General features: G+C 52.4%; 1 protein-coding gene across 5 annotated transcripts in view; it reads right to left on the bottom strand.

Moving 5' to 3' along the window:
- Positions 1-10,147, bottom strand: part of KY (kyphoscoliosis peptidase) — a 49,966-nt gene extending 39,819 nt beyond the window's left edge. The window contains exons 1-3 of one of the 5 annotated variants that reach the window (XM_015445110.4): positions 10,005-10,147; positions 6,598-6,660; positions 2,475-2,537 (exon numbers count right to left, since the gene is read on the bottom strand). In XM_015445110.4, the coding sequence (XP_015300596.2) occupies positions 2,475-2,537; positions 6,598-6,660; positions 10,005-10,086 (208 nt within the window). In that variant the 5' untranslated portion in view covers positions 10,087-10,147. Of the gene's footprint in view, positions 1-2,474; positions 2,538-6,597; positions 6,661-9,950 lie in introns of all 5 variants that reach the window. The other 4 variants (XM_005545806.5, XM_015445112.4, XM_005545807.5 and 1 more) reach the window with 4 other exon arrangements.
- Positions 10,148-12,428: the final 2,281 nt, after the last annotated feature.

Raw genomic sequence — 12,428 nt, forward strand, 5'->3', positions numbered from 1 at the left:
TCTCCTGCTGGATTATCATGATGCCTCTTAAGGGTTGTCTTGTTTCCAACCTTGTCCCCTCTGTTTATTCTCTACGCGTTGGAGGCTGTCATGTTTACAACCATCTAATGGTTTCCAATCGCACTCAGATTAGAAGCCTCCCAGGCCCTGCCAACTCTGCCCTGTGTCCTCTCTGACTCTTCTCCTGCTACCCCCACCTTGCCCATGCCCCTCCCTTCCTCTCCACAGCACAGTTGCCTGCTCCTTGAACACGCAGACACGCTCCTGCCCCGGGGCCTTCACGCTCACTGCTCCCTCTGCTGGAAGCCCTTCCCCAGATACCCACATCATTTGTTCTTCACTTCTTTCTTTGCTTAGATGTCACTTTCCCAATGAGACCGTTCTCACCTACTCCACTTTAAATTGTCCCCTGGGATAGGCTGAAGAATGACCTTTAGAGATATCCATGCCAGAATCGCTGGAACCTGTGAATGTTACCTTATACGGCAAAGAGGACTATGCGGTTGTGATTAAATTAAGGATCTCGAGATAGAGAGACCATCCTGATTATCTGGCTGGGCCCTGAATACAACCACACATATCCTTATACAAGGGAGCACGGGGAGATTCAGCTATTTATAAGCAGAGAAGGCAATGTGACAATGGAAGCAGAGATTGGGGTGAGGCAGCCACAAGCCATGGTGGGCCTGCAGCCTCTAGCAGCAGGAAGAGGCAAGTAACGAAGGCACCCCTAGAGCCTCTAAAAAAAGCCGGCCCTGCTGACACTTTGACTTTAGCCCTGTAAAACAGATTTTGGACTTCTGGGCTCCAGAAGTGTGAGAGAACAAATCTGTGATATTTTAAGCCACCTCATTTGTGGAAATTTCCTATAGCTGCTATAGAAAATGAATACACACCCCTGCACAGTCCCAGACCCCCATTCCCACATACACTCCTTATCATCCTTCCTGCTTCACTTCCCCTCATGCCTTATCTGGATCAGGGTGTTTGACTTGTCAGGATTGTCTGTGTCTCCTCACTAGGATGTCAGCTCCACAAGGACAGCGGCCTTTGTCTGTCTTCTTCACTAAGTGAGGTAAGTGGTGCTAATCCACTCTCATTAGAGCCAGATATCTCTGAGTCCTTTTTTTTGTGTTGAGCCATGTGTAGTTGAGTTCATTTTCGAGAAGCAACAGCATGTGGGCTTTTCCTTGTGGTTTCTAGGGCTGGTGGCAGGTCCTGCTGGGCCCACAGAGGTCTCTAAGGTCTGTCCTAGAGCTGCACTCTCAGGAATTCTGGCCTAAAGGGACATTGGCCTGCACTGTGAGGAGAGCCAGCTCCCCCATGCTGGTAACCCCAGTTGGCTGGCCTTTCATCACTACCTGCCAGCGCCTTCCTCTAGAGAAGCTGGTCCACCTGTATTTCAGGGAGCAATTCCCTGAGAGGTTCCAATCCTCCAGGGCCTCCAGAGTCCTCCTGCTTCATGTGGGGCATGGGGGAAGTCACTGCCTCTGAATTTGATCAGATAATTTCCTTGCAGGTTAGGACATCAACTCTCAGAGCAAGCGTGATGAACTCTTACGGCTGAGCCTGTGAGAGCACACGGACACCAGGGCCCAGTATTTAATGCAGAGCAGTTAACCACGGTGGGAGTGAGACTCTCTAACCTGGCCTCCCGCCACCACTGCTGTGGGGCCCTCCTGTCTCTATCTTGTCATGTGCTCAGATCCAGTCAACTGTAGAGTCAGTGATGCTCTTGCCTGCCTTCCCCGAGTCCCCAGAGTCTGTCCCCAAAAAGTGAGGACTCCCAACGACGGTGCCTCTCACTCTGCCTTGCTGTGGCAAACTCACTGGATAGGATGCCCTCGGAAGGCTCAGTCTCAGCAGGAGAGGCCGAATAACTGCTATGGGTCAGGACAAGGGAGGGCTTGGATGCCATGAGCCAGCAGGAGGGAGACTGGTTTCCAGGGGAGATGAGGAAGCAGAGATGTGTGAAGGTTAACAGCTGAGACTTGCTGGGGGTCAGGCTGCACAGCTCTGACTCTTGCTGGCCATGTGATCTTGGACACATGACAGCCTTTCCAAGCCTCAGTTTACTCATCTGTAATTTGAGGATGGTAAACAGGATTACTGTGAAGCTTAATTTACATGAGAATAAGTGCACAAATCTGGCACATGGTTAGCATTCAACAAATGCTGAATGTTGAATGTTGAATAGTGATGACAGTAATAGTGAAGATGATGACAGCAGCGGGCTCTGAGGCCCATGGGCTTTATTTCTTGATCTCATGGTGAGGGGAAGACTCAGACTGTGCAGCCTCTTGCTGCTTCCCGTGAGACACAGGGAGAGGAAAAGGGTTTTCCAAAACCCATGGGCGCAGAGAGGACCCTGCTCCCCATAGTCTGAGCTCCACATCCTGGGCTGTCACTGGCCAGAGCATCAGGTCGGGGCACACGTCTGCAGGGGAGGTCATGGCTAGCAGTGAATCACTTACCTTGGCTGTTGTAGGAAGTGATCACCTGGGGCTGCTGAGGGTGCTGCTTCTCCACCAAGTTTTCTATTTAAGGAAGACAGAGAGGCCTGCAGTGACCACTGGGGAATTGACCCCAGGCAGAGCAAAGGGCTGTATGTGTTTGCAGGAAAGGTGGGCCGGCGAGGGCCAAGCACATCCCCAGGCCTAAATGTGTGTGCACCCTCACAGTGTGCACATGTGCAAACCAGCACAATGACACTGTGCATGGAGACAAATGCCTGGAAGCCCATGTGCACATACCCCTTGTGCCCCTTATCATGTGCCAGCACACGCTGGGTTTCTTCTGGAACAGGCTACCAGTCTTCCACGGTCTTTGTAGCCATAACTCCCAACTTTGGCGTCATTAGGCACAGTTTCAAAAGCACTGTCCATACACAGATGCCCCACTGATCCTCACACCTTTCTGTGGAGCAGGCTGGGAGGTTCTGACCTGGAACTTAAACCCCAGGTCTTCTGACTCCCAGTTGAGCCCTTCTGCTTCTTTTTTTTTTTTTTTTTTTTTTGAGATAGAGTCTTGCTCTGTCCCCCAGGCTGGAGGGCAGTGGCGTGATCTCCGCTCACTGCAAGCTCTGTCTGCCTCCTGGGTTCATGCCATTCTCCTGCCTCAGCCTCCCGAGTAGCTGGGACTACAGGCGCCCGCCACCACGCCTGGCTAATTTTTTTGTATTTTTAGTACAGATGGGGTTTCACCGTGTTAGCCAGGATGGTCTTGATTTCCTGACCTCGTGATCCACCCGCCTCGGCCTCCCAAAGTGCTGGGATTACAGGCGTGAGCCACTGCGCCCGGCTGAGCCTCCTGCTTCTCGATGAGAACAAGCAGCCTAGGAGACGGGATGATGTGTAGTTTGGTTCTGTTTCACAAGCATTTGCAGGGCATGCACTCTACGCACATTCTCTCCACATGCTGGGATATTTCTGTCCCTGGGACACAGAGTTGTCCTCAGTGCCTAGTGGAGTCAGGCTGCCATGGAGTGATGCCTAGTTCCTGCCATTGGCCAAGAAGTGGGAGGTCACAGGCTTACTTGCCCTCCTACGGGAAGCATGACCTTTCCTCCCTTCTTTACAGTTGCTGCTGTGGCCTGCTCTTAGTGAGGCTGCCCTTGAACCTCTGCTTCAGAGGGGTGGGGGAAAGGCTGGGCAAGGGGAGGATGGTGGCAGCTGGAGGTTCACCCACCACTACCACCCTGGCCTGCCATCTTCTCTCTATAGCTTCCTGCTGGCTTGCAGTGGGCTTGTCACTGGAGGTGACCACTGGGACCAGTGCCTCAGTGTGGAAACAAGTATGCCTCTGGGGCATTGGCCTGAACAGGTCCATTTAGATGATTCTTCTTGTGCAGATGAGCCACTCAGTGGTTCCCATGCCTGGGCCCACGCAGAAGCCAATCAAGGTAGGGGGTGAGGTACTGAGCCAGGCTGGATTTGTGATCCACCTGACAGGGTCTTGCCCTGGAAAGCCTGCCTGCTCCAGCCTTCTCCTGTGAACAGGCGCAGCTAGGTCCCTGAGCCCCACACTAGTCAGCCGAGGGCCAGGTCCACTGTGTATTCCAATACAGGGTGATGTGGCATGCAGGGCTGGAGCCCCAGACCAGGCGAGGACAGGGAGGCCAGGGCCGCCTCCTGCAGGCACAGCTGGCAGTGCCTCGGCTGGCTGAGGGAGGAAACAAAATCCGGGAAGGGAATCCTCAAGGAGGGTGATTGGCTGGCATAGCTGCTGTGGGGTATTTATAGTCAAGGCTGCACAACTGGTTTCCCTTTAGCTGTGGAGCATCAGTCCCTGTGCTACTAGGCAGACTTTGTCCAGGACCAAGGAAAGTAGCCAATCACAGCAGGGGAAGCCCGTTGCTGGGCAAGCTATCGGGGTGGGGTGGCGGGGGTGAGGAGGCGGCTGGGCCCAAACACCTGCTGCTTCGAAAAGTTTGGAGCTCTCTAGTCTCAGCACCCTGCCAATGCCCCAGCCCAAGCAGTGCACGGGGTAGCAAGAGGGGGAATATGCGCCCTTCTGGATCAACCCCATGCTCAGCAGCGTCTGTGTGCACTCCACCAGCACATGCCATCAGCCACTTCCTTCTAAGATAGAAGCCATCCAGTTACCAGGGCTGGGCAGCCTGCTGGTTACCAGGGCTGGGTGCCTTGGGCACCGGTAAGACAGGTATGAGAAAAGGTCAGCTTCAATACCTGCACTCAGAATCTCAGCATCAGAAAACACAGAAAGAAACTAATTTTGATTTCTGCATGCATGTAAACGTACCATTTGAAAAATAAATGAAATTTTGCTTTACACATGTTGGTGGAATGGTAGAAGTGTCATTTTTTTCTGGGCTCAGGGCCTCTGGAGAGCCTCTCTCCAGCCCTGCATGTACCTGAAACTCCCAGTTCTCATGGTGGTTTTGCAAGGACTATTTTAATCATCTTCTATCAGCTGACACATAGTGCTAAGACTCACTTCATGTCTTTTACAAGAGTCTTGTAATGGTCTTGTAATAGTCAATGTGTCACTTTGTGTTTTGTGATATTTTTCCACTAACCTTCTCCTAAATCAGAAACCCAGAAGATGGTAAAAATAGAATGAATTCAGTATATTTCAATCTTCTCCTGATGTAATAACATGCCTGAGAAGCCCTAAGATGAGTGTCAGACAACTCAGGCAAGGTATGAGAGAGCTGCAACCAACAAGGATGCTGTGCTTCTTTGCTTCCACCTGTGGCTTGCTTGCCCGCTCACCCACTCACACATGGGCCGAGCATGCATACCTTCCATGCCCTGCATGGCCATTTCTGTGGCTAACAGGTCTCTGGGGGTCTGATTCTTATCAAAATTCTCAATAGCCCATAGCAGAGTTTTGTTAGCTTTGGTGTCTACTTCAGTAGAGCTACAGCTGGCATGTCTACCAACTGATGGCCCCTGTAGCAAGGTTACAGGGAAGCCATTGCACCCATGCATGTCTATAGGTTAGGTCACAGAGGGGGTGGTTCCCTGGCAGTGGCAGGGTAGGGGTGGAGGGTGTGTCTTGAGGACTCCTACCAAAGGCAGGGAACATAGGAACACTCTTCACCTCCAGGGTGTCGAGACTCACCTGCAGTGCATTACAATTCCAATCATTTTCACACAGCTCCCCTGAGGGCAGTGTTCTTGGTTGTCTTTTTCACTGTTTCATTTCCAATATTTAGACTCATGCCTGGCACAAAGTAAGCACTCTAGGCATTTGTGGACAGAATGAGTGAATGAATTCACTTTTAGAACTTCATCTTTCCCTTTCATTATTGTCAAAAGGATGGTAGAACATAGCAGTTTAGTCCTATTCATCTGCCATCCTATTTCCACAATTGTGTCATGGAGGGTGGTTCCTTTAGACTGGCATTTGATAAACCAGTCATCTGATCCCAGGGCTCACTTAGCTGGGAGTGGATGGAGTTCTCTACTGGGGTTCTGGGAGTAGAGGTTTGGTCTCTACTAGAACCCTCATGTGCCCACTGTGCAATGTCCCTGATGTTTGTCCCTGGAGGCTGGGCTAATGAACTCTAAAGGGAATAGAATAAAGCCTATTATAGTTGGCCCCTTAGTGTTCCCAAAGAGATCCTGGGCCTGGGGTGGCAGATGCCTGGCACCAGAAAAAAGAGGCTTTGGAAGCTGACTTCTTATTGTATTTTGGGTCCAGGCCAGCAGGAAGCTATAGAACCCTTAAGTGGCATCTTCTCAGGCCTCAAGTCATACCGTCCCAAGGCAGACCACTGTCCTCTCTGCTGGGAAACATTTTCAAAACATAGATGGCTGCCTCTCATAGGAGCACACTCAAACCTCACCATCCCAAGGGATGTTAAGTCCTCCCCTACAGCTCAGCCAGCAAACAAATGGGTGCTCAAGTTCCTGTTCTTCAGCCATAGCCTCCAGGAGAGCAGGGGACCTGACACCAGGGACCACTTCCCACAGTCACAGTGGTCCTAGAGGCCTGGCTGGGTCAGGAGCAGCCACTTTCTGTTCAGTGGTTAGATATCTAGGGCCAGTCTTCAAATGAGTGAAACCCAATCCTTCCAGTTATTATTCAATGTATTAAATCCTATAGGTTGAAAGGAAAAAGAGAATTTACCGTGAAGGTCATTTCCTTCTAATTTCTGCCATCTTCGGACTCCATTTCCAATGCCTTGGAATCCTGCAAAATAACAAGTTTCTCTGAGGCGGGAGACCCAGGGCAAAAGAGTGATGTGCCAGTTGCAGACTTATCTGGGTTATGGTAGAGCAGGTGGATCTTGGCTCTCTTGGAATCTGAGAGAGGTTACCCATGAATCAGATGCCCCTGAGGAAATGAATGCAACTCTCAAAATTCAAAACATCTAAAAAGTGTTAAAACAGTTTTCAAGGGCAGTGGGGTTGGTTATCAGGATCATTTGGGGAGAATTTTTGTAGTAGAGATGCCCATTTTCCACTTCCACCTCTCCTCTGCATACACATGAAAGCATTATTTTAGAAGTCATTTGCTATCCATGTTGCCTGCCTATTTCTGTAAGTGGTGAATCACTCACTTTTAGAGTCTTGATATAGAGTGGGAGGAGTGGGCTAAGACCGTCAATCCCAATGGGAACGGAAAATGACAGTTGCCAGTTCTCTTGGCCTCCCTTGCAGCTAGAGGGTAAACACGTATGGCCTAGCCATGGCCAATCTGATGTACCTGTGTTTCACTCTGCCTTGGGACCTGGTGATGCAACAGGGAAGGGAAGGAAAGCTCTCACTCTGGCTGCGGCTGCAAGTGGTAGCCGCAAGGTCGAGTTCCTGGCACAGCACGGGGATACGTTCTGGCAGCGGGTGCTGCTGCAATAAAATTGAGATTCTGGCGCGGAAGGAGTATTCAGGGCTCCTTGGTGGCCGAGGAGGTTTCCTCACTAGACCAGCTCTGTGGTACTGCTGATGGCACTGTTCCTGGAAGTTCAGCCTTGAGTCTCATTCTCCAGCCCTCTCAACCACTCAGGGGCCGCCACTCCCTTCTTAACACCCTTCTTTTCTGCAGAGTCCCCCATAGCCAGGGCCAGTGACTTACCACTTGGAACCCTCATGACACACCTATGGAGTAGAATACACAAATCACATAGATTTTTGGGATAAGGCCTGAAACTTCGAAGCTCATTGGGTCTTGCTGCAGGCAGCTATAGGCTGTATCCTCTACTGCCGCAGGAATATATGCACTTTACTTTCTGATAGGAGTTGAGGGCTTTCAGGCACGTTTTGGAGAAGAACTGTTTGAGGGAAATGACTGGGAGGATGCCTTACAGAAATGGGAGAGAACATCTGCTGGCTCTGTAGCCCAAATTCCTAGTGATCTAGCCTGTCCACACTCTCCTCGCCTTCTTGTCCCCCTGACTCTTTTCTTCCACAAGGCCACCAGCAGAAGGGCCACTGGTTACAGATTACTCCATCCTCTTCATTGCAACAATAACTGAGCCTTGATCTTTTCTGACATGGAGTCTAGGCCCTCTTTTACATAGCCAAGGAAGATCCACTCTCCAGTGGAGGACCTGGAGTGCGGAGGAGAAAGGCGAGATACCTGAAAGTGATCATGGGTTTGTTTTAGATCTTTGCACCCATGGGAGGCTTTGGAACAAGCTGATCTTGTTGGGCATTTTCCTCCCTTAGGCTGTTTTTTGAGGAGGGGGTCTGCAGGCTGGCTTACCCTGGGGTCTCCTGAATATCATTGTTGACCACCAGGCATCAAAAGTCATGCACTTTCCCTCCTCTCTGCTCTGGTTGTGAATAAGTGACAGAGATCTCTACACTGTCACTCATAGCATCTGTGAGAAACGGCCATCAGGAAAATATTTGGAGAAAAAGCTCAGCAGAAAGGGCCCAGCCATTAGGGGTCTTTTTTTCTCTGTCACAGTCACAAGTGTGCATCCATTAGTCTGGAGTCATGGCGAGTTTGTGCTGGGTGTTGGGCACCTCTCAGGACAGTCCTGATGCCTGGTATTTCCTGGGCTTCTCTGCATTCTTTGCCCTTTCTAGTGTCAGAGTCTTTAGAAGTGACGTGATCAGAGAGGATCGTGGGACTTGTGGGCTGACCTGGAACTAGGCCTCACCATACACTGGAGAAGGCATTCTGGACTGTGGTACATGTATTCAGAGCAGTCTCATTTCTATCAAGAAGTTGATGCCCTCTGCTGATTTTCTAACTACAAATACCCTGGACAGGCCGTCTCCCCTTCTCCCAAGAGCAGCTCTGAGAACTAAAGAGCCAATGAATCCAAACAACTCCTGCTTCAGTCAGGAATCAGCCCTGAGACTAGAGTGCCTGTCAACATACTCAGCCCTCCAGATTCTGTTTCTTTCCCCTGCCTGCCTTCCCAGGAAGTCCCCAGGGCTCCGGAGGCAGCTCTAGCCTATGTGGCTGGTAGTGGCAAGGCCATCCACAGCAGCATTACTTTAGCAAGGCAGGTGGAAGGTGGATGTTCAATGTGCACAGAGGCTCTGGGGACAGAAGAACCAAGGGCAGAGCAGCAGCAGGAATTCCAAGGAGCTCCAGAGCTGGAGGGGAGGAGAGAGGCAGAAGTCATTCTCCTGCATGGACTGTCAGGCCTAACTTCTAAAGAACTGGCCCACAGTCCGCCTAGTGCATCCTCACACCAGCCTCGGAGACAGCTTGCCATCCAGGACCCTGAGGTTCTCTGGCTTTTCAGGGGCTTATTTAACCTTCCTTATCATCCATCTGCACTCTATTCACATTGTGTTCTGTCGTCTGGAGAACAGAGAGGCCCGGATCCTGCTTTCCACAATCACTCTGTAAACAGTCACTTTATTTTACCAATCTACAATTTATAAATTTACCCAGAAAATATGTAGGACAAGTAAAATTGATGGATAAGTTCAAGTGGAGAGAGCAGGTTTCAAATCTTACCCTATCCAAACCTGCGTTCCTTTTACGCCTTTCATGCCTGCCATCTATAGAAGGCTAGGAGAAAGTCTCAAGAAAGGAGAAACTGAGGCTGTAAACTGTGCAGGGCCACAAAGGGCGCTCCCCATCTCAAAGGCTGACTCAGCACAAAGGTTTCCCAGCGTCCCCTGTGCCCTGCAGTGTGCTGTGGGAGGGGAGCAGGCCTCTGCTACCTGTGAGTGAGCTCTGAGGCTCTGGCCGCCTTCCTCCAGGGTATCTTCCAGTCTTGCTCTCCCCGTCAGGGAGTGGCTGGGAGGAAAAAGACTCCCAGGGGTGACGGAAGCACCCACAGGCCTGCACAGGGAGTCAAACTGGGGCAATCACGGGGCTGCGCGTTGCCACGGGACTGCGCGTTGCCACGGGACGCCGGTGCCACTGCGGGGAAGCGACGGCAGCCATGGGGGAGAGGGTCGGGCTCGCAGACCTCGTTCGGGGGAGCAATGGGCGCCCCCCGGCGGGCTGGCCCTGTGGCAAGGAGGCCGAGGTGCCGGGGGACCCGGGTACCCGGGTCGGGCGCGCGTTACCTCCTCGGCGCTGCAGCAGCGCGCTCGGGTCCGCCTGCTGGTCTGAGTGCGTACCCTGTGCGGCGCGCCGCTTCTCCGAGTGCACGATCAGCAGCATGTCGATAGATACGGCGTTGATGTCCTTCTTCAGCTCCATGATGCCGCCTCCCTTCCGACCTGGGCGCCGCGGCCGCACACTAGGCTGCTTGCGCTGCAAATGGCCCCGTGCGCGCAGCTGCCCCACACGGGAGAGGGCGAGGGCGCGGGAGAGGGCGCTCCCCCGCCGCTGGAGCTGCAGGGCGCCGCGTTTCGCTGACTCTGCCAAACACGCCATTAGGGCCCTCCTGGGAGGGCGCTACCCTAATGAAGCTGTTCTAAGTCACCTTTGAAAGGAAATCCCCAGGCCCAAGCCTTGACCTGCACCGGGGCCATAGTCGGCAGAGGCGGCCGGTCCAGAGCCTCCCTCCCTGAGCCCCTGCCTCCCGCTCGGTGCACTTGAAGCGCTGGTCCTGGGCTCCAGGACTTCTCTGGCTGAGCGCTGCCTCATCCCCACGGTCTCCGGAGGGTTTCCGAGAGGGCCCGGAGCCCACCTCCCACGAGAAGACTCTGGCAAATACAGAAATCGCACAGTGCTGTCAACATTGAGAGTAGGTTCAGGAGAAGGAAAGACAGCAAAGGGGCTCCAGATTGAATTGCAAGATGTGCAGAAATTGGCCAAGTTTTGGCCTCGACCTCCCTCGTTCCCCGGGTGGGTTTTGGAGGTTGACAGCTCTCTCCCTAGGAGGGAGTTGGGTGGGGTTTTGGAGTCAGGAGCTCCCCCCAGTTACGGCCCCTCTAGAACTTGGAACATGCCCATTGAGTATCAAGCTGACGATCCTCTTTGATCTGAAAGGAAAGTCTTAAAGTCTCTGTTCCTTCTAGAAGCCTGGCTCCTGCCCTGTAGGGAAGGAGGGAGGGGGAGAGGAGGAGGCTGGGCACAGGGAGCTGGACCTGAGAAGCCTTCTATTTTTAGCCCGGCCTGGCCTGCCCAGCCAACAGCAGCAGGGGTTTGGCTGTAGGTCTCAGGAGTGTTTACATAGGCTTCTGCCCGGTACCCCGGGGCACTAACGGCCCACCCTGCTGGGGGCGTTCCTCTAATTCGAGTTTCTACTGTTAATAAATGCCCCCCACATGGAGGCCTTTGCTCTGGGAGCCCTCCCCACATTGGAGTGTATGGACCCCACCTTGTAGCATGGCCCTGAGAGTTCCCAGATCCTCCTTGGAGGAGCCAGTGTCACATAGACTGCATTCCAGTACCAGTTCCATCACTTCCTGGCTGTGTGACCTTGGACCAGCCATTTCCCCTCCACCTTCTTACCCTTATCACTGGGTTGGTAAAAATTTCTCACATGGCTCTTGTGAGAATGGCATGAATATAAGGCACCTGGTGTACAGAAAGTGGTCTTCACATGGTGGGTAATACCTTCACATGTAGGTAGGAAATACTTCACCCTTAGTTCATTTTAAGGATAAGTAAAGGGACAGAGGGAGTGAGAAGTGACTGGTGGAGCAGAGAAGCAGGAGATATGTCACAGCCACACCCTGAGATTCTGAAGGTCTTCCCCCAATAACAGTGGCTCAGAGTTTGGTCGCATGTAAAGGCTGTTGTCTCATTGCATTACCAGCGCCCCCTGCCACCCTGCCCCCACCTCACCCACTGGGCATCTGATGAAAGGAGAGGTTATTGGCTTCCAGAAATGTTGAACTGGAGTCCCCAGAGAGCTGAGGCCATAGACAGACAAGTGGAGATGGGTGACTCCCAAGGCAGGTTTCCTTCTGCTAAAGTGAGTCTTGTCCTATCTGTATGTGTGCAGGTACACACACACACACACACACACACACACACACACACCCCTGGGAGGCTGGCTGACACTTGCTCTCTGTGTGGCTGGGGAAGTAAGAACTATGAATTACGCAAAGCTCTTGGGGTGTTGGAAATTGCTGAGGCAGATCTCAGGTCCCAGAGTTCCCCCAGCTAGCCTGGGCCAGTCAGTGTTGCCTAACTCCTTCAAGTGTCAGGTTGTCTGAAGTGCTGAAACCAACGAGAAGCCCGTGTGCAGCACCCCTGGTTGCTGGATGGGTCTGAGTGGTGGTGATGGTGGGGGGAGCTGAAGTCTCATTTCCTTACACTTGCATTCCCATCTCCCAACCCCTGCTCTCCTGCTGGAAAGTGTCATTGCTAGGAACTCGCAAACTCTGGTGCCCCCTCCCAGAACTGCCTCTGGAGAAGGATATTCTGACCTGGGAATGGGCTGCCAGGGGTCTGGGGAGATGGTGTGGAGGCCTCATGTCTCTCTGCTATGTCTGAAGACAGCTTTGGAGCAGGGCCTCTCATCTTTGGTGCTATTGACATTTTGAGCCAGATAACTCTCTTTTGCGGAGCTTTCCCGTACACTGTGGGATGTTTAGCAGCATCCCTGGCCTCTACCCACTAGATGCCAATCACATTCACTTCCCGAT

Source organism: Macaca fascicularis, chromosome 2 (assembly GCF_037993035.2).
Source record: "Macaca fascicularis isolate 582-1 chromosome 2, T2T-MFA8v1.1".
NCBI lineage: Eukaryota > Metazoa > Chordata > Mammalia > Primates > Cercopithecidae > Macaca > Macaca fascicularis.